General features: G+C 40.4%; 2 protein-coding genes across 2 annotated transcripts in view; one reads left to right on the forward strand and one right to left on the reverse strand.

The window, feature by feature from the left end:
- The window catches only part of BBOF1 (basal body orientation factor 1), a 39775-nt gene extending 32428 nt beyond the window's left edge, over window positions 1-7347 (forward strand). Inside the window, exons 10-12 of the mRNA XM_036275534.1 lie at window positions 338-412; window positions 1379-1493; window positions 7045-7347. Coding sequence (XP_036131427.1) covers window positions 338-412; window positions 1379-1493; window positions 7045-7056 — 202 coding nt within the window. The 3' untranslated portion in view covers window positions 7057-7347. The remainder of the gene's footprint in view (window positions 1-337; window positions 413-1378; window positions 1494-7044) is intronic.
- Window positions 4437-27846, reverse strand: ALDH6A1 (aldehyde dehydrogenase 6 family member A1). The gene is made up of 12 exons (XM_036275521.1): window positions 27688-27846; window positions 15872-15931; window positions 14311-14385; window positions 13983-14144; window positions 13681-13759; window positions 12954-13256; window positions 11009-11130; window positions 9505-9694; window positions 9116-9297; window positions 7539-7718; window positions 7176-7274; window positions 4437-4822 (listed from the first exon to the last, which is right to left on the reverse strand). The coding sequence occupies exons 1-12, from the start codon at window positions 27733-27735 to the stop codon at window positions 4718-4720; spliced, it is 1605 nt and encodes a 534-aa protein (XP_036131414.1). The 5' UTR covers window positions 27736-27846; the 3' UTR covers window positions 4437-4717.
- Between the last annotated feature and the right edge of the window lie 91 nt (window positions 27847-27937).

Genomic DNA, 27937 nt, shown 5'->3' on the forward strand with positions numbered 1-27937 from the left:
ACATCGAGTGGTTGCCACCCGCACAACCGACCAGGGCCAGGGACAAACTGCAACCGAGGCACGCGCCCTTAGCGGGAACCGAACCCGGGTCTCTCAGGACCGCAGACTGGCGCTCTAACCGCTGAACCAAACCGGCCAGGGCTCCATTTCTTAAGTTTAACGTGTCTCAACTTTAAGAGACCATAAGTTTATATTAACTTGCTTTAACATTACACTGCCTCTATGTGTGTGTAAAAGATCATTTTTGAAACTGAGAAGACCATCAGAAGCACTTCTAGAGTATAGTTGAAATAAGGACACAAGGAGACACTGCCTCATTGTTAACTTTTACCCACAGGAAATACAGTAAGAGTTCTAGGCCTCCAGTTCCAGAATATGTTATTCCAGACAACAGTGAAACAGAGGAATTTGGGTAAGGTCTTTCTCTCTTTTTAAAATCCTCATCCAGGGTGTTTTTTTTTTCCATTGATTTTCAGATCGAGTGAGAGGGCGGGAGGGAGAGAGAGAGAAAAACATTGATATGAGAGAGACACATTGAGTGGTTGCCTCTCGCATGATCCTGATTAGGGCTGGGGATCGTGGTACTGCAACTGAGGTACGTGCCCTTGACTGGGAATTGAACCCGAGACTCTTTGGTCTGTGGGCCAAGGCTCAGCCACTGAGCCTAAACCATCCAGGACTTTCTCTCTCTCTTAAATCCTCACCTGAGGATATGTGTGTTTTTTAATTGATTTTAAGGAAAGAGGAAGGGAAAGAGAAATGTCCATGTGAGAGAGACATATCGATTAGTTGCTTCCCATATGCACCCCAACCCAGGTTTGAACCCACAACCTAGGTATGTGTCTTAACAGGGGATCAAACCCACAACCTTTTGGTGCATGGGATGACACGCCAACCAACTGAGCCACCAGGGCAGGGCAAGGGTAAGGTCTCTCTTGACAAAGCAATGAAGTAAGCCTGATCATAACAGTTTTTTATTGTTATTGCTAATCCTTACCTGAGGATAGTCTTCTGTTGATTTTTATTTTTATTTTTGTTAATCCTCACTAGAGGATGTTTTTCCATTGATTTTAGATAGAGTGAAAGGGAGGGAGGGAGGGATAGAGAGAGAGAGAGAAAAACATCAATTGGTTGCCTCCTGCATGACCCCAACTGGGGCCAGGGATCGAACCTACAACTCGGGTACATGCGACCCTTTGGTCTGCAAGCTGATGCTCTAACCACCTACCCAAATTGGCCAGGGCCACAGTGGTTCTTGTGGACATCTTATACATGCTAGAATTGAATGAGCATTAAATGACCAACCAGTCTGTTGTTCTTAACCAGGTTCCATGTGTTTATGGTTGTTGACAGGTCTCTTACTTTGTCATTATTGCAGGGACGAAAGTAAGCCTCAAGATCAAACTTTTATTACCCAGCAAGTGCCACTCTCAGACTCTTCTAGTGAACTGGTGTTATCCAATATTCAGGAAGGACCACACGAGTCTGACATGGTAAGGAATCTGTAATCTAACCAAACAATACATATAACTGTTACCTTTCTCCATGCAGCTTCTTGCTAAGTCACAGTTCTTTAGCTTTACTATACAGGAGCTCTCAGGGATCAGTGAAGTGAGTAATAATACTAGTATGAGATCGTGGACATTTTTATAACACTAGTCACACTAAGGAAGGCATATTTTTCCTTAGTGTGGAAAATCTGTTAAGTTGCTTTTTGAAATACACAGCCTAGGCAAATATGTATTATCTTTTATGTAAGAATTAAAAAATAACAATATGTAACTCTTAGTTTTGGACAGATGTGGGAAGTCTGAGTCACTACAAGCTAGAGGACAAGGGCATTATAAGGAAGTATGGCACCATTAAACAAAAAAGCCAGATTTTCTTTTCAAGAGCTTTTTATTTGTAATTTGTTATTCATAATCAGTACAATGTAGAATCAGAGAAATTTCAAATGAGGCCATATCAGAGCAAAAAGAAAACAAAATACTGATATTTTTAAGCTGTTACTAACATAAACATAACTGTACAGATATTTTTTCCATCCAAGAAACAAGAAACTTCTGAGTAGCAAGTACCTAGCCAAATGAGTTGATTCCAATTAAAGCAACATGGTTCTGATTAGTATTTTTTTAAAAGTAATCTCCCTTAAATGTAAGGAAAATTTAGGAGTCGCTGTGATTTAATTTCACTTGGAATTTAGAGAATATAACTTTTTATTCAATCCAGCCTGTAGTTGTTGGATTGAATTAAGTATCACTACTAGTTGCCAGCTGTGATAGGAGATAAAACAAGGAGCATTCTATAAATTTTACTGCCTCACCTTTAGGAAGGCAAATCTAAAACAAAACAAAAATCAGGAAGACCCAGTCAGGTCATAGATGTATTTTATTAAAGTTCTAGTCACCTTAAGTCAGCAATTTTCAACTGGTATTCTGCAAGAATTTTTTTTTAATCCTCACCTGAGGATATTTTTCTATTGATTTTTTTCAGATAGCTAGAATGGGAGGGAGGAGGGGAGAAACACTGACTGGTTGCATCCTGCACAACCCTGACCAGGGATCGAACCCAAACCCAAGGTACGTACACTTGACTGGAAATCAAACCCGCAGCTCTTCCATCCACAGGCCAACGCTCTAATTGCTGAGCCAAACCAGCCAGGGCCTGCAAGAATTTTTAAAACATGCAGTGCCTGACTATTTAGTCAGGAATATTGACCTCTTTTCCCTTAGATTGTCAGATAAAAGAATGATAAGAGGAAGGAGGGGGTCAATGGGGGAAAAAAGAGGGACATCTGTAATACTTTCAAAAAAAAGAATGACAACAGCCAACACAACAATAGTCATCTAGTGTGAACGCCCTGTCTTAAACCATAAATATATAGGTCATACAACAGAGTTGCACTTATTGGTCATATTGCATAATAAGGCTGCATCTGATTGTTAATTCTTGATACCAAAAATTCTTATATAGAATATATCACTTGATTTTTTAAAGAAGTCACTTTGGAGCAAAAAGTATAGGTAATTACTATTATTATTTTTTTGGGAACCAATAAAATATACCTATTTTGGTCTGATCAGCAAAAAATATCATAAATTTTAGTAATTAGTTTATGTGTGCCATGAGATAAAAAAAGGTTGAAAATTACTGCCTTACGTGATTGAAGATTTTGACATTCTGTCCAGTAGATTGTAGTAATAAGCTTAAAATACCAAGTGTGCACATATGTTTTTAAGGTTTTCACTATCCTTAATTCACTGAGTAACTCCCATGGAGTGCTTAGCATTTTCCACATGACTAACAGGGAAGCAGAAAAAAAAAAAAAATGACCTATGTCATCTGGCTGAGGACCAGAGATTACTTACTCCAGCTAAGCCAGAAGCCTTTTCCTATCTGGTTCACTGGGTGAAAACTGTATCAGAAAGACAGGATTCAATTGGGATATAGAGCAAAATGACAGTTTAGCACATCGATATTGTTTGATTTAAGGTTTAGCTACAGCAAAGAAACAAAAAGCATAAAGACAGTTGAATTAATAGTAGCAAAAGAATCTGTCAAAGCATGTCTTTTTTTATAAAATGTATTTTTATTGATTTGAGAGAGAGAGGAAGGTAGAGAGAAACATCGATGTGAGAGAAAAACATCAATTGGCTGCCTCCCATATGTACCCCGACCCAGGGATCGAACCCACAACCTGGGTATGTGCTCCAACTGGGTATCAAACCTGCCACCTTTTGGTGCACAGGACAATGTTCCAACCAACTGAGCCACATTGGCCAGGGCAAAGCATTTCTTTTTTACTACTTTATGTCATAAAAAGCTTTAAAATGTATTAGACCCTAGTCAATTATTATATATGAAGAGCTCTTTTATTAAAAAGTATAATTAATGAGAAATGCAGGCAAGAGGAAAGAACATAAAACATTTGGCAAGGACTATCAGGTTAGACTTGCTTAAGACAAACACCCCTTGATTTCTGGGCCTAAAATAACTTTTGAAATGGTTAATGACTGAATAGTTAATTAATGATTGATGAAGCAAACCCTGAAATTTAACACTTGGCACATACAACAAAATGACGATTTATCTGATGCATACTGAGGTATCCTTGAGAAGTGATTTTAAGAAGGAGGAACAAAAATGATAGAATTTAGTGGTCATGAATCTAGGACAAAGTGGCATTCAGCAAAAAGAAAGAAGCAGTTGTCACAACTGTGGGATAAGTAGAAATAGACTATATCTTGTGTAGTGTGGCTTAGGAAAGCCTGGCTGAGGGGTATGCCCCATTGGCAATTATCTAGGGCTGTGATTGAGGGTCAACCAAAGGGTGAATTATTTCTATCTTATTTCCTCATCCAGGAGGGCCTCTTGCGGTTATGCAAGATCTTCTTTACAAACACTAATCTTCCCTTCAAGACATCAGAAAAGGGGAGAATTTTTAGAAAACAGTCTAAGCTCTCATTCCAGATAAACATTTCACAGTTAACAACAGTTACCTCAAAAAGAGACATATGAAGATAAGTGAAGATCTGGTTTCAGAGTTACACTAGGAGTCTCCCTATAGCAATTTTGCAAGGGCTAATGGTCCTGAGAAAGATGTTAGTTACAAGGTATTCCATTCCCCGAGATCTGATTTGAGCAAAGTTGGCAAATGAAGGTGGTCAAGAATAAAGGGAGATGACCCAGGATGGACTGATCTGGAACAAACTCGTTTCTAACGGCCCATGGTAGGCATGACTACAGCAGGTGAGGAAAGAGTAGCGTCTTCTTCTTTCCACTGAGAAGTGATGGTCTTTAACTGAGTGTAGAACTGGATGCCCTAAAGAAAAAGGAAAAAATAGAGACAGAGTTAGCATATATTTTTGGGAGGTTTCATGATTCCTCTTTTAATCAACTTCTGAAGACGGTGTTGTGAAGTGCTATTCACTCTCCTACTTGAGGAATAAGTGCAACTAAAATCCAATGTTTTACATGTAAATTTATCTAAAACATTTAGCATAATACATGGCACAGTAAATAGTCAAACCTTAGTTATCATTATGCTGAAACTAGCCAAGAGCATTAGCATCTAAATGGAAAATTCAACAATGTAATCTGTTAAATTTATAGGTTATTCTGTTCCTAGAGCTGAATATCATGTGCTCTGAGGTCCTGAGACATGGCTCAAATCCTGCCTCTGCTCCTTGTTGACTGCTGTTTAATCTTGGGTCTTATTTGTAACATAATGCCCACCTCACAGCAATGTGTGAGGGGAAAATGAAATGATACAAATAAATCTCTCCTTTCCATGAAGAAGAAAAAGGAATGAAGGAATGAAACATAATTAGGCATTTTCTGACAACTGTCAGTAATAAACAGTTATACTGAAGTAGCAAAATCCACAATATCTTACAAATCTAAAGTAAAATGTCTGATATATACATTCATTTCTTTTTTTTTATCCTCACCCGAGGACATTTTTTTTTTTTGAATATTTTGTTCAGATAGAGTGGGAGGGAGGGAGGGAGGGAGGAAGAGAGAGAGAGAAACATCGATGTGAAAGGGACACATCGAGTAGCTGCCACCCGCACGACCCAACCAGGGCCGGGGACAAACTGCAACTGAGGTACGTGCCCTTAGCGGGAACCGAACCCGGGTCTCTCAGGACCGCAGGCGGACGCTCTAACCGCTGAGCCAAACCGGCCAGGGCTATATACATTCATTTCTAAATCACCTATAACATGTAAGCCAAAAAAAGTCTAGCATATTTAAGTCTTTATATATTCGTGGTTTATTTTGTAAGAATAGGCTTGAGCAAAAAAGAATAGACTATACAGATCTAACCCCAAACTACTAGAAAGCTAGAAAGATATTGTTAGGAAGAAACAAACTAGTTTGATTAAAATACTCTTCTAAAATTACTTGACAAAATATGGGCCATGTTAATATTGAAAATAACTTTAGAGATTATTGCATACTTTCAATATAAGATACAACACACACAAAAGTTTACATTTTATTATGTAAGAATGATATTTTCATGTCTTCTTTCCAGAATGCAAATTAGCAATTTAATTACATGAGGATTTAGACTTCAGACTCTATATAAATGAGATCAGTCTTTTCCTCCAAGAAGTCTCCTTTACAGAGTAACTTATAAAGACATTTTTATTACTAGTGTCAAACTAGTTAGTTTTACAAAAGCTGTGACTTTTGTTATAAACTGTATAATCAGTCTCCAAATAACCAAATTTTTTCCTAGCCAGTTGGCCATACTTTCATATTCTGCTATGCAATCCCACTGTTAATTTTTTTTATAAAGGAAGACCTGTATAGAGGGGAAAAAGTAACTTATTACTAAAGATTCCAAAATGGTTATATTTCTGTGGGACTATAAAGAACTTTTATTAGTCCATTTGTTCAACATTTGTTTGGGCACCTGTTCTGTGCCAGGTGCTGCAGATAAATAACTAACTAAAGCATGATGAGGGCTTCATAACATGGCTTCATGATTCCTACATGACTTGTCCCTGCCTATCTCTCAAGCCTCATGTCCTACCACTCTCTTACTCATTCACTCCCTGTGCTCCAGCCCAATTCTGCTGTTTGAACATGCCATGCCTGTTCCTGCCTTAGGACATGTGCACCTGAAGGATGTGGTAGTAGTGGTAATTTATTCCTCATACTCTCATGAAATATGAGGAGCTGGGGTTTGAACCCAGGCAATTTAGTTTCATAGCTGCTTTATTTTTCTTGTTCAGTGCTGTATTTTTGGTGCCTAGAACAGTGTTTGGTACAAAAAAGTTTGCTCAATAAAATGTTTTGTAAGTGAATAACCATTACAGGAGAAATATGTGCAGTGGGAGCACATGAGGGCATACCCAACCGAGCACTGAGGAAGAGGCAGGTGGTAGTCAGAAGTGATTTTCTTTAAATGGAGAATGACAGGTGATTAAGTTAGTCAGGTGAAAATGGGGAGGCAGAGGAAGGGTGTATATATAAAGGTTTGGGCTTCCTTATGCTCTTTCCCTAAAACTTTGTTCCCTTTTAAATCTTCTCTAGGAGACCTACTGACAAGCAGTGAACAATATATGACCCCAGAGAGGCTGCTGGCAGGCCCTTCCTTGCAGAATCCTTGTTCCTGAATATGTTAAAGTTTCTTAGAGGAAAAGATATTTTAAAAAACTTATTACCTGTTTGCCATAGAAATTGGTGTCTCCCCTGAAGGAAGATCGAGAGCCGGTGAATGAGAACATTGGTAAAGGCACTGGAATGGGGACATTCACGCCCACCTAAAGCAGAACAAATCCACATCAGATACTAAGAAAAGGACTCAAACAAAGGAACTCTCCATTTAGAAGCATTAATACTTGGCATCAGAGAGACCAATTTTAAATACCCACCTTCCACCCTGTATCCATCTCATGAATTTTTATTCCTAAGGAAGAGATGGGGCATTGTGGGAGACCATAGGGGCAGCAACTGATCACTGTTTACCATCTCCCCAGGAAAAAGTAAATGGCTACAAGACTCTCCTAAAAATTCTGTTCACAAACCTGTCCAACATCCACCAAGTGGGAATATTTCCGAGCAGTGGCTCCATTAGTGGTGAAGATGGCAGTTCCATTTCCATATGGGTTATCGTTTACAATCTTGATGGCTTCATCCAAAGTGTCTGTCTCCAGGACCACAAGAACTGGACCAAAAATCTCCTCTTTGTAACAAGTCATATTTGGCTGCCAGGAGTGTTGCATCCAAAAAAGAAGTCAGTATTTTATGCTTATTTGGTACTTTAGTACCCACTATTTACATGGACAGCTTTCATGTTGTAATCTCTCTGCATTTTACACCACCTACTTTTTTAAAAGTGCTTTCCAAGCTACCAATCATATAAATGACCTGAAATTTCCATTACACTCTTTTCCTTTAAGCACTGCATTTTTAGGTCCCATGACCCATCACTAGCTTCCTCTTTTATACTTATATAACCTGTTTATACAATTATTATGTTACTGAAAACTTACATGAAAATTTATGTTTTTATAAATCAAATATATATTCAAAACACCACAAGAGAATTTTTCTGTTTAAAGAAACCCTGTGCTAAGTTTTCCATAACATAAACAATCCATTCTCATTCACTCCTTTGCCTCCCAAATGAGTCTGTACATTTATATTTTGATATCAGGTCACATTAAACATTCAAAACATCCTTTGCAGCTAGTCAGCTGTGTTTATTGTTTATGAGTGGATTCTTCCTCTATGGTTTTTTGGCAAGAGGTTTCATAATTTCTACTACACTTACATACAACTCAATTATTCAGGATTATAGTAGGATTAGTGGGGACATATGCATTTTTAAAAAAGCCTCCTAACCTCATCTCAGTCATTAATTTTAGCTGCGAGACTTGTATAGTTTTAATAAATAAACATTTTATTTGATAAATAAAATTTCTTTTTTGTTGTTGCTTTCTGGTGACGATGCCACTAAATTTAGGGCACAAAGTACTCACTAAATATCGGGTGACTGATATGTTGATGAAAATACTACAATAACTATAAGCTAGGCAGCAAGAAGGAATGGGAAGAAAAAAATAGTGTTAAATAAATAACAAGTATAATATAAGATGGGGTTGGCAAAATATGGCCATTGGGCCAAATGCGGTGCTGCCTGTTTTTGTACAGCCAATAAGCTAAAAATAATTTCTATATTTTTTAAATGGCTGAAAAAAAATCAATCATGGCATGTAAAATCATTTGAAATTAAAATTTCATGTCTATAAATAAATTTTTACTGGAACACAGCTACACAATGTTAATGGTTGCTTTCTCACTAAAAATGTCAAAAGTTGAGTAGTTGAGACAGACATTATATATCCCTGCAAAGCCAAAAATATTTACTATCTAGCCCTTTATTGAAAGTTTGCTCACTACTAGTAGAGTGGACAGAGAATAGGAGTGAAAGGGGAGGTTTATTCAGACTCTAGATAAAATAACTGAGTAATTCTGGCAAGAGATGAGGTCTCTAGTCATTAAATTTTCTTCATTTATAAATTGGAGGGATGGGATTCCATAGCCTTTAACGTGTCTTCAGCTCCCATATTTGGGAAATAAATAATCCAGAATTGTTTACCTTGACATTTGAGATGATAGTTGGTCCAACAAAGTTGCCATTTTCATAGCCTTTGACTTTAATTTTTCGACCATCAAGAAGGATGGAGGCTCCCTCCTTTGTTCCACTATCAATCAGATTACAAACTCGCTCCTTGGCCTGGGGGGTGATCAGAGGGCCAAGATCGGCTCCAGGCTGGTCTCCTGTAAAACAACACAGAAATGTTTGAAGTCTTCATTAACATAAATTATGACTGTCAACTAAAGATGAATCCAAATAATAAGTACAGTATAAAGAGAGACAATGGTAAGAACTGATATGGTCGCTCCTGTGGCCAAGGCCAATGCTAAAATCAAGAGTTTGGTGCCACAAATGCAAAGTCTAAAGGAGCTACGCAGATAACTGATTACCTGCGTTGACTCTCAGGTTTTTGGCACGCTCCACCAGCTCTGGAAGCCACTTCTTAGCTTCTCCCACAAGGATCGCTGTTGAAAGAGCCATGCAGCGCTGACCAGCAGCTCCAAATGCTGCCCCAACCAGCTGGTTCAGGGTATTTTCCTTATTGGCATCTGGCATGACTACCCCATGGTTCTTGGCTCCCTAAGGAAATAAAGAAGTACATGAATATTTCTTGACAATATACAATTAGGTTAAGAACTCAAGCAAATAATCTGAGATTTCAAATGAAAATTTAAGGTGAGGACTACAGAATCTATACTTTGTTGCTTTGAGGATGAACTATTTTGATACTGCTATAGTCTTGGTAACACTGAGCAAGTCTCCAGGTTACTTTTTTTCACTTTCTCAGCTGATAAACTGATATGTATTTATTTAGATAAAAACAAAAGCCCCAATCATCACATTAAGTCAAACTGATAGGCTAGACATTGCATCCAGGAACCAATAAGAACTCTCTTCCTTCCTAAGTTAGATAGGAAAGAATTTGTTGTCCCCTGGGGTTTCCAGTTATATGAAGAGCAGTGTAAACAAAGAACTGCCAATAATCATGCTAATAGCCAGCTGAAAAGCAAAATAGGAGGTAGCCCTCTCCTGATAAAAATTTTCTAGGAAGAGGTTCCCCAGACTGGCTTGCTTCATGAACTTCTATTTCCACACATAATATTTTCAGATATAACTATAACTGAGTACATGAACCATGTCAGCTACTTAGTTTTATACAATTATACACAGTACACTGTCAGACACAGAATTCACTCAATAAATTAATAGTGAATTCGGAAGGACTTAAGTCAAACTGGCTAAAACACATTCGGCCATGAAAAAAAGTTGGGCATATCATGAAGTTTCCAAGCCTGTGCCTAGGTGGCTATCCTTTATGCAACATTAGTCAAAGGCTGAGAAAGTAGCAATTGCATATATTTAGTATCAAAGAATTGTCAAATATTTGACAAAGAATTGTCAAATATTTGACTAGTAGGAGAACAGCAAAACTATGCAACCAAGTAAACCACACAACTCATATAGGCATATTAGGCTCTTCTCAGTGCCTTAAGTAGTCTGAACTCTTAGGCAAGAAGATACTTTGACATTAGTAGTTAGGATATGTCTTAAAAGAAGGAAAATGATAAAGGGCTAGAAAAACCTGGTATGAAGAAAGAAACAGGGCCAAAACCAGAATTTGTCTGTTATTGCTAAAGCCCAAAGAATTTGAATAACATTCTCAGGGGAAAATGTGCCATTTGGCATGAAAATTTGTTGTATAAGATAAAAGGTAATTAAAGTGACTTAGAATGAAACTCATCACAAGATTCATTGTTAAAGGAAAGCTATTCAGGATGAAATGGGAATAAGGAAACATGGGCATTAGCGTAGGATGAGTGGCCCCTCTTGCTGAAGGGCTGCTTCTAGGTAATTTTAATACATATAACAGAGTTGAGGAAAAAAAGAAGTCACCATATTGGCTTGAACTCTCTTGCCATGTCTTGACCCTCTTTCGAAGATGTACTCTCCTGCTTGGTTGGATCCCACAAAGCTGATTGCTCTGATATCCGGATGATCACAAATAAAGTTTACAGCTTTAAGAAGAAAATAAATGGTCTCCATAAAGGAACAAATGGCTATGGATTTCTCAACATCACAAATTTCCCCCTTTCCCACTGCTATGAAGGAGAAGTTTTCATACTTTTGTGTTTCTATGCCGGATTCCCATTTTTAAGCTCTCCCTTTCTTAGTCCTCTTAATTCTTTAAACTATAAATTCTATTTAGTCTCTTCCCTTTCATTATTTTTCTCATTTGCTAATCCAGAATTTCCACTTCTAATCTAACTTTGAAGGCTACAACTCCTATTTCCCTCCAAAATAACAGCCCTTCGAAGCATTTGAGATCTTGTTTCCTGGCATTGTCCTCAGTTTGGGCTCACATACACTCTTATAAGATCTCCAAAATAACAGCCCTTCAATATTTGACACTTCTGTGTTTTTTTGTTGTTGTTTGTTTGTTTTCTTTCTGGTACATGCCCCTAGTGGGAACCGAACCCGGGACTCTGGTCCGCAGGCCGACGCTCCAACCACTGAGCCAAACTGGCCAGGGCGACACTTCTGTTTTTTAAGAATGTGATATTTCTGCAACTGTAACTATATAGCAGAACTCTCAGATTCTACTGTGCCCTCACATAAGAGACAATATAGCATAGTACACTCATGTGCTGTTTAATGACGGGGATACATTCTGAGAAATTCATCATTAGACAATTTTGTCACTGTGCAAACATCATAGAGCGCATTTACACAAACTTAGATGGTATAGCCTACTACACACCTAGACTAGATGGTATAGCCCATTGTTCATAGGCCACAAGCCTGTATAACATGCCTCTGTACAAAACAATATGAGATTAAACATAAGAGAAAATGATGCAATTAATAGATGCAGTAAATACGAGATGCATAAGGCTGTTGCTGGCATAATGCTACATACTATTTTACAGCAAACTTCTTTTCTAAGTAGAAAAAGTACACTCTAAAATACCAAAAAGTATAGCACAGTAAATACATAAATCAGTTATATAGTCATTTATTATCATTATCAAGCATTATGTATTGCACATCATTGTATATGCTGTACTTTTCTACAACTGGCAGTGCAGTAGGTTTGCTTACACCAGCATCACCATACATGTATGAGTAACGCATTGTGCTATAATGTTACGATGGCTACGATGTTCCTAGGTGATAGGAGTTTTTCAATTCCATTATAATCTTTTGGGACCACTGTTGTAATATGTGGTCTGTTGTTGACCAAAAGATCATAATGTGCTACATGACTGTATTTAAAAGTAAAACCCAGAGTCAGTCTTCCTGGGTATATACATCCTGCTTTGATAGTTTCTAGCAGTGTGACTTTAGGCAAAGTACTTAATTTCATTATGCCTCAATTTTCTTATCTGTAAAATAGAAAAATAATAGTACCTATCCCTAAGAGTTCTTATAAAGATTAAATAATATATGTGAGGCACTAGGAACAGTGCCTGAAACACAAGCACTTTTTAAGTATTAGCTATTATTATATGAATTAGAAGGCCTTTACTCTTTCTGAGGTCTACTAATTCTCTGAGTTAAATATCCTCATAAATTCTCTCAATACTGAACTCTCTCAATATGCCCTACTCCGTATTTCTTTGTCCCAATGTATTTTGTAGGGCAAGCAGCACTGCTACTCCCGTTAGTTACCTTAGCACACAGATTGCAAAACAGTCAACAAATACTACTTTCAAACATGGAAGTTACTATCAGTAAATGCCTTCCTCCCTAGGTTCCTCGTTCTAGAACACCCCAACACCACTCAACACCTTGATTTTTTGGCAGCCAGATTAAGTGCCATGCACTGAAGGGCAGTTACCTTCATGTTGTCCATGGATGATGTTCAGTGTTCCATCAGGGGCACCAGAGTCCTGCAGCAACTTAGCAAGAAGCATAGTTGCTCCAGGGACCCGTTCTGATGGTTTCATTAGGAAGGTATTCCCACATACCATGGCCATGGGAAACATCCAAAGGGGGATCATGGCAGGAAAATTGAATGGAGCAATGCCTGCACACACCCCCAGAGGCAGACGGTAGGAATAAAGGTCCATGTCTTTGGTGATGGATGGCATGGTCTCTCCCAGCATGAGGGATGTCACACTACAGGCATGCTCAACCACCTCTGCAACAGAGAAGAAGCAGTCAGGCCCGCAGCTGCCACAGTATACACTACTTAGCTCTGTCATGTTCTTGTAAGCCCTGAGGGCAGGGAGTAGCTCAGGCCATTGGTAGAGGGAAGACACTCTGACTTGACCTTCCATGTGAAGAGGTTGTGTAAAACGACATTCTCTAAATGGGAAAAAGACAGTGAAATGTACATACCTACAGGAAGATCAGTTAAGTAAAACAAAGAATGAAGTAAACCAGTTTCATAGATCCCTGAGAAGTATTGCCATTTTTCACAAGCATTAAAAAAGGTATCATGGGATAACAAAAACCTACATAAAAGAAGCAATCCCTCATTATGGCATCTTTGCCTCCCATTTTCCTTTGTTCCTTTCCCAAAGGTCCCTGAAACTCCCATGAGGGAGTGAGTCCCAGCTTACGAAGGCCTCGAAATACATCTCCTTCAGCATCAGCTAGGGTCTTCCCTTGTTCCAGAGTGATTAACCTGGCAATTTCTTTCTAGAGAGAAAACACACAAACAGAAACCAATGCAAGGATATACTTCTTTCTAGTTCTCAGGCAGCCAAAGAACAAAACTGGGGGAGAAGCAGAATGTGAGAGAGCCATGATCTATGTCTCTCTGGGCTGTACAGGGAGGGAGCACAGCTAAAAGGGCCTCTGTGGGTGTGACAAGTCTCCTCTAGACAATAGTTTGGAAAATGGTATCATTCAGATTTCTTACCAAGTTTTCTTTAATAAGTTGTTGATAGCGAAGCAGGACCTGCTGACGGCTTAATACTGAAGTGTCTGCCCATGCGGGAAAAGCACGTTTGCAAGAAGCAACAGCTGCATCCATTTCAGCCTTGGTGGCCTGAGGGACCCGACCAATGACCTCATTGGTGGCCTAATGGGAAAAAGCAGCACATCATCCTTTGCTCCTGCCCCACCTTCTCCATTTTTCATCTAGCCACAAAGGCAACACTATGTGTTTCACAATAGACACCCAGGTCTGCACTTTCCCACCAAGTTCCCAGAATTCTAGGGGAGTCTGTTTAAGCAGCTTTGCTTACTGGGTTGTGGATGTCGATCCATTTGTCACTTTTGGATTCAACAAATTTTCCATCAATGAAGAGCTTTACTGTTGGCTGGAAAACAAAACAAAACAATACACACACACAAAACTTTGTATTCGTTAATTGCTTCACTTCTCTCTGTTTCACAAAGAGGAAGAAGTTCTGGTTGACAATGAATCTACTGCTCTCTAGAAATGTTACCACTCAGAAAGTGATTCGCAATAGATTTGTTTATACTGTTTGTTAAGATGTAGCATAGCCTCTCAATTCAGTGATCTCTCTGAAAATATGAAATTCCCAGCTAACCACACAGCGCAACTGCATGAGTAAACATGTCACTGAAAACCTTATACTATAGAAGCAGCAGACTCTGTGTTAACAAAGATGAGCTATTATGACTTCTTGGCCCAGCTGACTTTCTGTCACATTAGCATGATAATGTCTTACCTCTATGACTAAAATATTAAAAAAAAAATTTAAATATGTTTTTACTGATTTTTTTAGAGAGAGGGGAAGGGAGAGAGAGAAACATCAATGTGAGAGAGAAACATTGATCAGCTACCTCCTGCACACCCCCCAACCGGGAATTGAGTCTGAAACCCGGGCATGTGCCCTGACCAGGAATCAAACTGGGGCCTTTCAGTCCATGGGCTGACACTTAATCCACTGAGCCACACAGGCTGGGCTAAAACTGTTTGTTTATTTATTTATTTATTTATTTATTTATTTATTTATTTATTTATTTATTTATTTTTCTGAGAAGCTTATTTTTTGTCTAAAGCAGTGGTTCTCAACCTTCCTAATGCCATGACCCTTTAACACAGTTCTTCATGTTCTTTATAATATTATTTTCGCTGCTACTTCATAATTGTAATTTTGCTACTGTTTTGTCTTAGGTGACCCCTGTGAAAGGGTCGTTCAACCCCCAAAGGGGTCATGACCCAGAAGTTGAGAACCGCTGGAAAAGATCTATGGACCAAAAATGGTGAAGGACTACTGTGCTACAGTGTGTGCATGCATCTATATAGAAAGGATTTTGAGCACCTGTCTTATTTATTAGCTTTTAGGTACTGCAAATGGCTGACAGACACAAGGTCTGTAAAAACAACTCTAAAGGTTGTCAAGAAGTACAAGTTACCTGGCAGGGTCAACTAAACTTCTAGAGCCATGAAAATGCTTGTATCTTTTAACTTAGTAATCTTATTTCAGAAGAGAAATAATGTAAAAGAAATTTTTAAAAACTATAAATATATGTTCGTAAAACAATATTGAAAAACTGAAGCAATCTAAATGTTATATGGGGAAAATATGAGTTGATTCAGGTTATATATATTTACTGAAATACAATGCTGCCAATAAAATCTTAACCACGTATAAAGACCATTTGGTAATACTAAAAATGCTTACAATGTAATAGACATAATATTAAATAAGAAAACCAAGATAGAAAATTTCACATATACTCTGATCACAATTACATAAAGGAGATAATGAGAATACCCCAAAATTATACTGGATTCCTTCTCAGAAGTCAACCTTTCACGCCAAATAAACTCACCACTGAAGAAGAAGAGAAGGAGGATGCTGGATACCAAATGGAGTTCACCTTGGAAGAAACCTGAGATAAGAGAATGATTATTTTTATAAACGAGGGCAGAAAATTATTAAAAACTTAGTGAATGGCTACTATATGCTTAATATTATACTAGTTATTGATATATGAAAAAAGATTTGATGTTTTCTCTCAAAGATCATATAATTTTTAAAGAGAAAAAAAACATGAAGATTGAGATATAGCAAACTGAGAAAACAAGAAACTATAATGATTGTGTCCTCAATTTCTGAACAGCACAGTCCTGATTAAAAATTTTTTTTGCTAGGCTAGGTGGCTCAGTTGGTTGAGTGTTGTTCTATACACCAAAAAGGTTGCGGGTTTGATTCCTAGTAAGGGTACATATACAGGTTTCAAGTTCAATCCCCGGTGGGGGTGTACATGGCAGAAAACAGATTATTGATATTTCTCTTGCACACCGATGTTTGATGTATGTTTTTTTTTTCTCTCTCTCTCCCCCTTCCTCTAACATTTACATATATATATATATAACATTTATATATATATATATATTCATTAGCCCATATTTTTCTAATTTTTGGCCTGGAAAATGTAGTCACCATAAATCTAACAATATGAAAACACTTAGCATGGTATCTAACACAGTACTTGTTGAATGAAAGACAGTATATAACCAAGTATCAAATATAAGTATAATACAGTGAAACCTTGATTCTCAAACTTAATTTGTTCCAGAAGGCTGTTGGAAAATCGAATCATTTTTCCCATTAGAAATAATGTAAATTGAATTAATCCATTCCAGACCCCCAGGTGATTCCATTTTAACCTTTCTTATATACTATTTAAGTTATAAACACTATAAAAACAAAAAGGACATGAAATGTAAATGAAAATTTAACAAAAAGGAAATGAAATATATAGTAAAACATACAAATTTAATAAGTAGCAATAAAAGCAAAAAAAAAACATGAAAATATTCACAGTACAATTTTCTGAGATATTAACATGAGGTTTAGCAGTAAACTGACTCATACGCGCACATTCTCTCCTTATTTGTTGCCTGAGAGATGTGTGACTAATCATACAGGTATCAGCATGAAAGGGTTGTTAGGTTGAAAAGCAAATTGTTCCAAATGGGAGACGTTAGAGAACCAAGGTTTGATTGCCCATACAAATACTTGAACACAATTGTTTATAGCAACTTTATTTGTAACAGCCCGAAACTTAGAAATAACCCAAATATTCACCATGGGATCTGCGAACAGAGAAACTATTGTGGTATATCCACACATTGGACTACTACTCAGCAATACAAAAAGAATGAATTATTGCCCTGACTGGTTTGGCTCAGCGATCAGAGTGTTGGCTCATGGATCAAAGGGTCTTGGGTTTAATTCCCGGTCAAGGGCATGTACCTGGGTTACAGGTTTGATCCCCGGCCCCATTTGGGGTTGTGTGGGAGGCAACTGATAGATGTGTCTCTCTCACATCAGTGTCTCTCTCTCTCCCTCCCTCCTTCCTGCCTTTCCACTCTGTCTAAAAAATCAATAGAAAAATGTCCTCAGGTAAAAATTTGAAAAAAAGAATGAATTATCGATACATACAACACAAATAATTTTAATAATTATATTGAGTAAAAGAAGTCAGACATAAAAAGAGTACATACTGTATGACCCATTTATATAAAACTAGAAAACGCAAACTAATCTGTAGTGTCAGAAAGCAAATCAGTGGTTGCCTAAAGATGATGGGGGAGGTGGAGAGCAGAGGGTGAGAGAAAAACTTTTTAGGGTATGGATATATTATCTTGATTGTGATGATGTTTTCACAGGTATATACAAATATTAAAACTTATCAAATTGCACACTTCAAATATACACAGTTTATATCCATTTTATTTCAATAAAGCTATTTTTTAAAATGCCACATGTACCTTATAGGGTATAATCAGAATACTGGGAGGGGGATCAGTTACCATAAAATAACTCTTTCTTTTTTTTTTTTTGTTTCTTTTTTTTTTTTATCCTCACCCGAGGACATTTTTCCAATTTTTTTTGTGTTTTTGTACAGATAGAGTGGGAGGGAGAGAGAGGAAGAGAGAGAGAGAGAGAAACATCAACGTGAAAGGGACACATCGAGTGGCTGCCACCCGCACGACCGACCAGGGCCGGGGAAAAACTGCAACCGAAGTACGTGCCCTTAGCGGGAACCGAACCCGGGTCTCTCCGGACCGCAGGCCGACGCTCTAACCGCTGAGCCAAACCGGCCAGGGCTAAAATAACTCTTGCAATAAACAGTTTGTATATATGCTATGGAAGTTGATTTAAAAAATATTAAAGTCTGCCCTGGTGGTTTTGCTTAGCGGTTAGAGCATCGGCCTACAGACCAAAGAGTTGCAGGTTCGATTCTGGTCAAGGGCATGTACCTTGGTTGCAGTTCAATCCCCAGCTCTGGTTGGGGACCAATCGATGTGTCCCTCTCTCTTTTTTAAAAATTTTTTTCTTTATTAATTTTTAGAGAGAGAGGGAGAGAGAGACAGAAACATCAATGAGAGAGGACATTGATTGGCTGCCTCCTGCATGCCCCTCACTGGGGATCAGGCCCACAACCTGGGCATGCGCCCTGACTGGGAATCGAACCTGCAACCTCTCAGTGCACTGAGCCACAGTGGCCGGGCCAATGTATCTCTCTCACATGGATGCCCCAGAGAGAGTCTCTCTCTCTCTCTCTCTCTCTCTCTCTCTCTCTCTCTCCACCTCTCCCTCTCTCTCTCCCTTTCCCTCTCCCTAACCCCCATTCTATCTGAACATAAATGGAAAAATATCCTCAGGTGAAGATTAAAAAAAGAAAGAAATATTAAAGTCTAATCAAAGTGAACAACCTGAAATACCTGGGACTGGAATATAAAAGAAGGCTGCAATCTAATAATCTATTTTCATGTCTGAATAGAGACCATGTTAACCAAAGATTTAGAGCTGCAAGAAGTGTAAGAATTTGTGCACCTGTAGCACTGTCTAGAGGAAAGAGTGCTGGTCCTTTGGACCAGCAGACAAATCTTCCAAATGGCTAGTCAGCTTCCTCCTCCATTCCTCACAAAAGCCACCAACACTCTCCTGGAGCTCACCTTGTCGTATTTATAGTCATGTTCTCAATACCAACCTGGTACATAGTAGTAGGTGTTCAGTAAATATCCATTGGGCCTGACTCCCCCTACCCCAGACTAGGTTAGGTGTCCCCTTTTTTGTACTCCCATAGCAGCCAAAACTTCCCCTATTCGGTCTGTCTCTGTTGTAATTGCCTGGGTATTTGTTACCCAAAAGACTGTAAGTTCCATTAGGGTAGACACTGAATCTCTCTTGTTCACCTGCTTTACAGAGTTATTGTGATCAAGATTGTGAAAAATAGTTGGTGTTCATTCAATATCATTATTATTATAAATATTTATTTGTTCTTGCTATTTCAATACTTATCAGTTCTCTTAAAACTTCCAACTCTTTTTTTTATTTTTTATCCTCACCCGAGGACATTTTTCCATTTTTTGTTCAGGTAGAGTGGGAGGGAGAGAGAGGAACAGAGAGAGAGAGAAACATCGATGTGACTGCCACCCGCACGACCGACCAGGGCCGGGACAAACTGCAACCGAAGTACGTGCCCTTAGCGGGAACCGAACCCGGGTCTCTCAGGACCGCAGGCCGACGCTCTAACCGCTGAGCCAAACTGGCCAGGGCAAAAACTTCCAACTCTTCACTCAAGGATATTTTTCCATTTATCTTCAGATACAGTGGGAGGGAGTGGGAGAGAGAAAGAGAAACATCAAAGTGAGAGAGACATATTGATTGGCTGCCTCCAGCATGACCCCAACCAGGGCCAGGGACAGACTCCAACCAAAGTACATGCCCTTGACTGGAATCGAACTCATGACTCTTTGGTCTGAGGGCCGACTCTCTAACGGCTGAGCCAAACCGGCCAGGGCCCACCCTCCCCTCTTTATAAAAAATGTTTTTTAAATGTTTTCACCCTGGCCGGTTTGGCTCAGTGGTTGGAGCGTCAGCCTGCAGACCAGAGAGTCCCGGGTTTGGTTCCCGCTAGGGGCATGTACAAAAAATAGAAATAAAAACAAATATGTTTTTATCGATTATTTATTTATTTATTTATAAAACAATTATATTCTTTCAGTGTTTTTATTTTATTTATTTTTTATCCTCTCCCGAGGACATTTTTCCATTTTTGTTCAGATAGAGTGGGAGGGAGAGAGAGGAAGAGAGAAAGAGAGAGAAACATCAATGTGAAAGGGACACATCGAGTGGCTGCCTCCTGCAGGACCCCAACCGGGGCGGGGACAAACAGCAACTGAGGTACGTGCCCTTAGCGGGAACCGAACCCAGGTCTCTCTGGACCGCAGGCCGCCGCTCTAACCGCTGAGCCAAACTGGCCAGGACTGTTTTCATTGACTTTTTAGAGAGAGAGGAAGGGAGAGATAGAAACATCCATGAGAAACATTTATTGGCATCCTCTTGCACGCCCCCTACTGGGGATCAAGTCTGCAACCCAGGCATGTGCCCTGACCAGGAATTGAACCAGGACCTCTCAATCCATGGGAAGATGCTCAATCCACTGACCCACACCGGCTGAGCTACCCCACCCCCTTTTTTAAAAAAAATCTCCACCAAAGGACATGCTTAGAGAGAGGAAAGGAGTGTGTGTGTGAGACGAGAGAGAGAGAGAGAGAGAGAGAGAGAGAGAGAGAGAGAGAGGAGAAACATTGATCTGTTGCCTTCTGAACTGGCAACTTTTCAGTGCACAGGATGATGCTCAACTGAGTCACTCTAGCCAGGCTGCTACTACTTTCCCTTTTACTCTCAAGAGCTGACCTTGTTTTCTTATTTCAGAGGAAACAGAAACCATCAGATGAGAACTTCAACTTCATACTACAAAACTGAAAAATCTACAAAACTGACCTGCAACTATACCCATCCTTTTTTCCTTCTTCCCTCTTGTAATGGAGAAGGTAGCTAGCAAACTCGATGAGGACAAAGTGACTGGGAAACAGAGGTGCACGGTCAATATCTGAGAACTGACCGAAGTGATGTCATCCTCCAATCTAAGGCTAATCTCTGCACCTGTGTTCTGAAGCCAACCTTTCCTGCTGCCTTATACTTCCATCAATTATCCTTTCTTTCCTGTACCTTAAACCTCTCTCCATCCAATAGCAAGGATTCTCTATACGAATTACCTTTATTTCCTCATCTCCCATCTCCCTTTATTTCCTTAACTCTTCAATCTATTCCAACCTTCATGACTTCCTGTATCCCATGGACTCCTTCATACTTGACCCCTCAGAAGAGGTGACATGGTGTGGAGGAGAGACTATCCCATGTCATGACTACTGCAAGACCCTGCTAACTAGATGGCTAACTAGATCCTGGACAGAACAGAGATTGCTTCCCAAAAATCCCCTCAGTGACTATCTGAATGACCCTTCCTTTATACACCAGGGATGCTGGTTCCTGGAATAGGCCATTACCCCCACCCCAATCAAGCATGCAAAACATTTTCCCCTTATCTGGGGCAGCTCATGCCCCAGTATCCCATCCATCCATCCTTGTCCTGTAGAACTTCTTAGTGCCTGCCGCATGGTACAAAGGATATGTATACCATCTTCCTGTCATCCAAGAGGTGCCTCAAATATAAATTCCCTTAATAAACTTTATGTAATGAAAGAATTGTCAGACTCTTTCTTTGGTCTCCTTGACGCTTAGGAAATTTTATGTAACATCACACTCTCCTTCCTGAAAACCCCTTTTCACCTGTCTTCTGTGATACCCTGGTATCTCTTCTATCTCTTGAGCTATTTCTCTGCCTTCTTGGCCAGTTCATTCTCCTCTACCTGGCCACTCTGAGTTAGGTCCTAGGTCTTCTTTTCTTCTCATTTTTTGTACTCTCCTTGAGTGATTTTATCACCTCCTGTGGCTTAGTTACTTAGATGCTGATGATTGCTCAAATTTGTAGTTCTCAGCTAGAATCTTCCTCTTCAGGTAATATCCACATAACTGTCTTTGGTATATCTCTACTTGTTATTTACGTACAGGCTGAAAAAGCTGAACTCATCTTCCTCCCACCACCCTACTCTGCTTCCTATAGCTCACGTTGCAACTACTTACTAATTCACCTAGTTGAACAACCAGAAACCTGAATGTCATCCCAACTCCTCCCTCTCTCTTCACAGCGAATAAAATAAGCCCTGGAAAGTTGTTCTCCCAGAATACTTTGAATACATCCCCTTTTCTCTACCCCTTCTACCATCACCCATACCAACATTGTCTCTAACCTGGATTTCAATTTTAAATCTTCTGAACCTAGTTTCCACCCCAGAGCCAGAGGGTCTTTCTAAAAACACAAATCTAGTCAGATCACCCCCTTGTTTTAAAATCTCCAATGGCGCCCTGGCCAGTTTGGCTCAGCGGTTGGAGCATTGGCCTGCGGACCAGAGAGTCTCAGGTTTGGTTCCCGCTAGGGGCACATACCAAAAAAAAAAAGAATAAGAAAAAGAAAAAAATAAATAAAACCTCCAATGGCTTTCCACTGCCCTTGGGATAAAGAGTAATCTAGATGTTGCACAGAAGACTCTACATAGTATCTTTACTTCTTTAGTGTCATAGGTTGCCACGTTCCTCCTATCTCTCTATGTTCTAGTTGTTTGGAACATGTTTTGAGCTTTCTTTGTACTTGCACATGCTGTTCAGCACATGCTGAAATTTCTTCATTCCATTTGCTTGGTTCTCTCCTTCTCCTTTGCTCCCTACTTAGCCATCATTTTGGGTACAGGTGCAGGTCAGTTTTGTAGGTTTGCTAATAGGAAGTTGAGGAAGTTCTCATCTGATGGTTTGTTTCCTCTTAAGTAGGAGAAACAAGGTTAACTCCTGAGAGTGAAAGAAGGAGCAGACTTGGAAGTTTTTAAGTTTCAGTCTTATGTCTAGGTTAAGTACCTGACTGTGGAGTTCATAAAACACCTGACTTCCTCTATTTCTCATATATTATGGAATAACATCTTGTTTAATTATTAAATCTCTCTCCCCTTAGATCACTAGATGGTTGTGTCCTCAGCCCCTAACACCATTCTTGGAATAGAATAAGCTCTCAGTAATATTTTGCAGAATGAATGAATGAGTATTCACCAAACAATCATTTGATATTAATTTTGTTTCATGTATATTCTCTTATAGGGCAGAAAATGCATGGATCAGCCAACTTGAGCATTCTAGTTCATGTAGGTTTTTTTTTTCCTTGATTAATCCTTAACAGAAGAAGATGTTTTTTGTTGTTGTTAACCCTCACCTAAGGATTTTTTTTTTTTTTAGAGAGAGAGTGAAAGGGAGGGAGGGAAGAAGAGAAAGAGAGCAAGCGAGTGAGAGAGAGAGAGAGAGAGAGAGAGAGAGAGAGAGAGAAACACTGATGTGAGAGAGACACATTGATGCCTCCCCACACATGCCCTGACTGTGGCTAGGACTGAACCTGCAACCCAGGTACATACACTTGACCAGAATTGAACCACGACCCTTTGGTCCAAGAGTGGATGTTCTAACCACTGAATCATGCTGGCCAGGGCAAGACCACTTAGTTTTATATTTTTCACTTGCACACAGCCTCCCTGCTGTCAAGAGGGCATAAAAGGCACTGCATCTGGTATAATAAAACATTATCACATAGCTTTTGACAGGGTAGATCTACCTTTACTTCCCAAGAAACAATCATTAGCACTGTTGCTAAAAAAAACTTTCCTAAGTCCAGCCACACCAAACTTCTTGCACTCTAGATGTTTATGTTGTACTTGCTATTTCCTTTATCAGGAACTCCCTTCTCCCCTTGACTAAAGGCCTGCTAGTCTTGCAAGACTCAAGCCCAGAGCCAACTCCTTTTGGAATCTTTTCCTGAATTGTACAGGTTGAGTTTGGGTCTCTCTCCATATGTTCCTGCAGTACCCTGCACTTCTATTATTCAGCACTTGTTGCATTACAGTAGGAGAGATTTCAGTGAGTATTTTTTTTTTTTTTATCCTTACCCAAGGACAATTTTGCATTTCAGATAGAGCGGAGGAAGAGAGAGAGAAACAGTGATGTGAGAGAGACAAATTGACTGGTCGCCACCCACACAACCCCAAGCAGGGCTGGGGACGAAGTGCAACCAAGGTACGTGCCCTTAGCGGGAGCTGAACCTGGGTCTCTCTGGTCTGTGGGCCAACGCTCTAACTGCTGAACCAAAATGGCCAGGGCTCAGTGAGTATTTTTTTAAAATATGTTTTTATTGATTTTTTGGGAGAGAAAGAGAACACCAATGAGAGAGAACATAGATTGGCTGCCCCTGTATGACCCTACTGGGGATCAGCCCGAAACCTGGGCATGTGTCACGACCAATTGGGGCCTCTCAGTCCATGGGACGACACCCAATCCACTGAGCCACACTGGCTGGGCATCACTGAGTATTTTATTTACTTCTCCTTTCCCAAAGCCTGGGGAGAGTGCCTGACACAGAAACAGATGGCAAGACTTAAGTCCTGAGTTTAATTACTAGTTGGAAAACCTTGCATGACTTTAGCCATCAGTGTTAGTAACTTACTTCATTACATTCATTAACTCTAATCTTCACAAATATTTTTTTAAATATTTTTTTTATTGATTTGAGAGAGAGAGAAAGGGAGAGGGAGGGATAGAAACATCGATGAGAGAGAACATCGGTTGGCTGCCTCCTGCATGCCCCCCATTGCGGATGTGGCCCATAACCTGGGCATGTGCCCTGATGGGGAATTGAACCGGCGACCTCTTCATGCATGGGTCGATGCTCAACCACTGAGCCATAGTGGCCAGGCTTCACAAACATTCTTTTTTTTTTTTTTTTTATCCTCACCCGAGGACATTTTTCCATTTTTTGTTCAGGTAGAGTGGGAGGGAGAGAGAGGAACAGAGAGAGAGAGAGAAACATCGATGTGAAAGGAACACATCGAGTGGCTGCCACCCGCACAACCAACCAGGGCCGGGGACAAACTGCAACCGAGGTACTCGCCCTTAGCGGGAACCGAACCCGGTCTCTCAGGACCACAGGCCGACGCTCTAACCGCTGAGCCAAACCGGCCAGGGCAAACATTATTCTTTTTTTTTTTTTGGTACATGCCCCTAGTGGGAACTTCACAAACATTCTTAAAACTACAAATGGTGGAGCTGGGATAGAATCCATGTATGATTGTGAAGCCTGTACTTTTTTATTTTTTGTAATCCTCACCTGAGGATATATTTTTATTGATTTTTTTTTTAGAGAGAGAGGAAGTGTGTGTGGGGGAGGAGTAGGGAGAAAGAGAGAGAGTCATCAATGTGAGAAACATTGATGGTTGCCTCCCAAATTGTGCTCCAACTGGGGATCGAACCTACAACCAAGGTGTGTCCCCTGACCGAAATCAAACCCACAACACTTTAGTGTATGAGATGACACTCCAACCAAACGGACCACCCAGCCAGGGCTGTGCTTTTTTAAAAATCCTCACTGGAGGAAACTTTATCTTCAGACAGAGGAAGGGAGTGAGAGGGACACATCGACTGGTTGCCTTCCACACGACCCCCGACCAGCGCCTGGCTACAACGGAAGTATGTGCCCTTGGCCAGAATCAAACCCAGTACTTATTGCTCCATGGGCCAACGCTCTACCGCTGAGCCAAACCTGCTAGGGCAGGCTGTGCTTTTTATACCACATCTCTGATGCAAGTCACTGAGACTCTTTGAGACTGGTTTTCTGAATGGGAATCATAATTACACAAGAAGCCAAAGTTCTAAATTTTACTAGTCACCACAATAGAGATGCTATGTTGAATATGCACTTTAAATAACTAAAAACATGAACTCTCTCCTTTACACATCCTTTTGATAGTCCTCCAAAATTCATGACTGCCAGAATCTAGACCATTTTTTATCAAAGTTTCATTTTACAGAAACTACTAATTGGCTAAGGACTACCATTTCTGTTCTTTTCCAGTTCAACTCAAAAGTTTCTTCAAATGACTAAGAAAATAGTGTGTTTCCAAAATAAAGTACATGGGGAGGAAGATTCTTCTTCTCCTTGATGCAAAAGACAAAATATAGTATCCTCTCAGGGATCTCTTTTTAATGATTCATTGTGATTGAGGGGAGGTGAAGGAGGCAAAGGAAAAAAGTCAATTTCATTAAAAGATTTCAAGGAGAAATGGAAAACATAGGGTACAAATTTTGCTTTCCTACTATTAAAAAATGGATACTAGAGCCCTGGCCAGTTTGGCTCAGCGGTTAGAGCATCGGCCTGCGGACCAGAGAGCCCCGGGTTCGGTTCCCGCTAAGGGCATGTACCTCGGTTGCAGTTTGTACCTGGCCCCGTTGGGGTCGTGTGGGTGGCAGCCACTTGGTGTGTCTCTCTCACATCGATGTTTCTCTCTCTCTCTCCCTTCCTCCCTCCTTCCCGCTCTATCTGAAGATAAACACACACAAAAAGGATACTAGAAAAACAGAACTGGGATCACAGCAAGAAATATACAAATGAAGCTAGATCATCTGACAAACCCTTCCCACCCATTCTCCACACTTTCCCATTAAATAGCATATTTAAATATAAACCTTTGCTGACTGTGCTAAAATCTTAAAAGTGATTAAGTTTCTGCAGCAGAACTCACTAACACCTGGCAAATAACAATATTATCTAAAAGTCCAGTAATATAAAGGAAGAAGTTCCCAGGCTGGAGACAATGAGTAAGAGGGACAATGCTGTTTCTTGCAGGTTGGAGAATGTTGTCTGCAGTAAATCTTGCCTCACATTCTAAGTCCTTGCTAAACTGTGAACAATGGAGTAAAGAGTATGAAGAGGGTTGGAGGTCACAGGCCTCAGGCCTGAGCTCCTATAGCTCTATCACCTCTCCTTAGGCTGGCTTCCTAGAGGACCCCAGTTCCCATGGGTAGTGCTGAGGATGTGTTGGCCCACTAAAAACCAACTCAGGGGCACAAACTTGGAACTTCTTGTGTTCCTTTTCTCTATCGCCTGTTTTAGGGATGTTTAGTCCCTTGCATGTGGTTGGGACAAACTAGTAGCATAAAAGTGTTCTTATTTACTGTCAACATGAACACTGTAACTTTGCTGAAAGTTTAATTGAAAGTCTTGGCAAGCAAGGGGACAACCTGTGGAAAATACAAATAGCCATAGCTGGGAAAAAATAGCTTAGCAAATGGCTACTTTGGGGGGAAACCTAGTGTACACTTTTAGAAGGAGATTCAAAGTTCATTCACTGACCCTCGCCCCTCGTGTGCCTCCTCCTCCCCCCTTGAGCTGGGATTACAGACAGTGGAGTAGGGTCGGGGTAGGAAACAGTCTGGACGCTCCTGGCAGGTGAAAGAGCTCTAAAAATGGTGACCAGAGGAGAGTTTCTGGGAGAGCGGTGGCAGGTGCAGAGGTGAAAGAGAAAGAATGTGAGAGGACCGAGGAGAGGTGAAGGCAAGAGAGTGTGACAGCAGTAATGGGGCAGGGCTAGAGGAGGAGAGTGGGCCAGAGCCAGATACCCGGAGGCTCAAAAGTGAAAGGCTGGTGATGGGGGTGGAGGGGGTGGTGGGGTGGTGGGGTGGAGGGATGAGAGTCGGAGGCTGGATCCAACGAGGGCGAATACGGAGTAAGGGAGGTGGGACAGGGCCTGACAGGTCTTGTGGGAACAGCAGGGACCGCCAGGAAGGGGTTGACTCAGAGAGTGGACGTAAAGGACTCAATGCCTAGCTTCGCGACCCCTCGGCGCCACCCTCACTCGCCTGCAGGATCCGAGCCCGCACTGCCGCCGCCGCCACTACCGCCGCCATGGTTCTGGGCTGCCTCTTCTCCGCCTCCCTGTGCCTCTACTCCCCGTGACTCCCTAGAAGATCTGCAGCTGCCAGACTTCGCCCCTCTATCCTGCCGCACCTCTCCATTGGTGGAGAAGACCATTTCCCCCAGCCAATCATTCGCCATAACTCCTGACTCCACCCCTCACTCCCAGTTTTGGGGATAGGCGATTGGTCAGAA

This window comes from Molossus molossus, unplaced genomic scaffold, assembly GCF_014108415.1.
Source record: "Molossus molossus isolate mMolMol1 unplaced genomic scaffold, mMolMol1.p scaffold_m16_p_1, whole genome shotgun sequence".
NCBI classification, from domain to species: domain Eukaryota; kingdom Metazoa; phylum Chordata; class Mammalia; order Chiroptera; family Molossidae; genus Molossus; species Molossus molossus.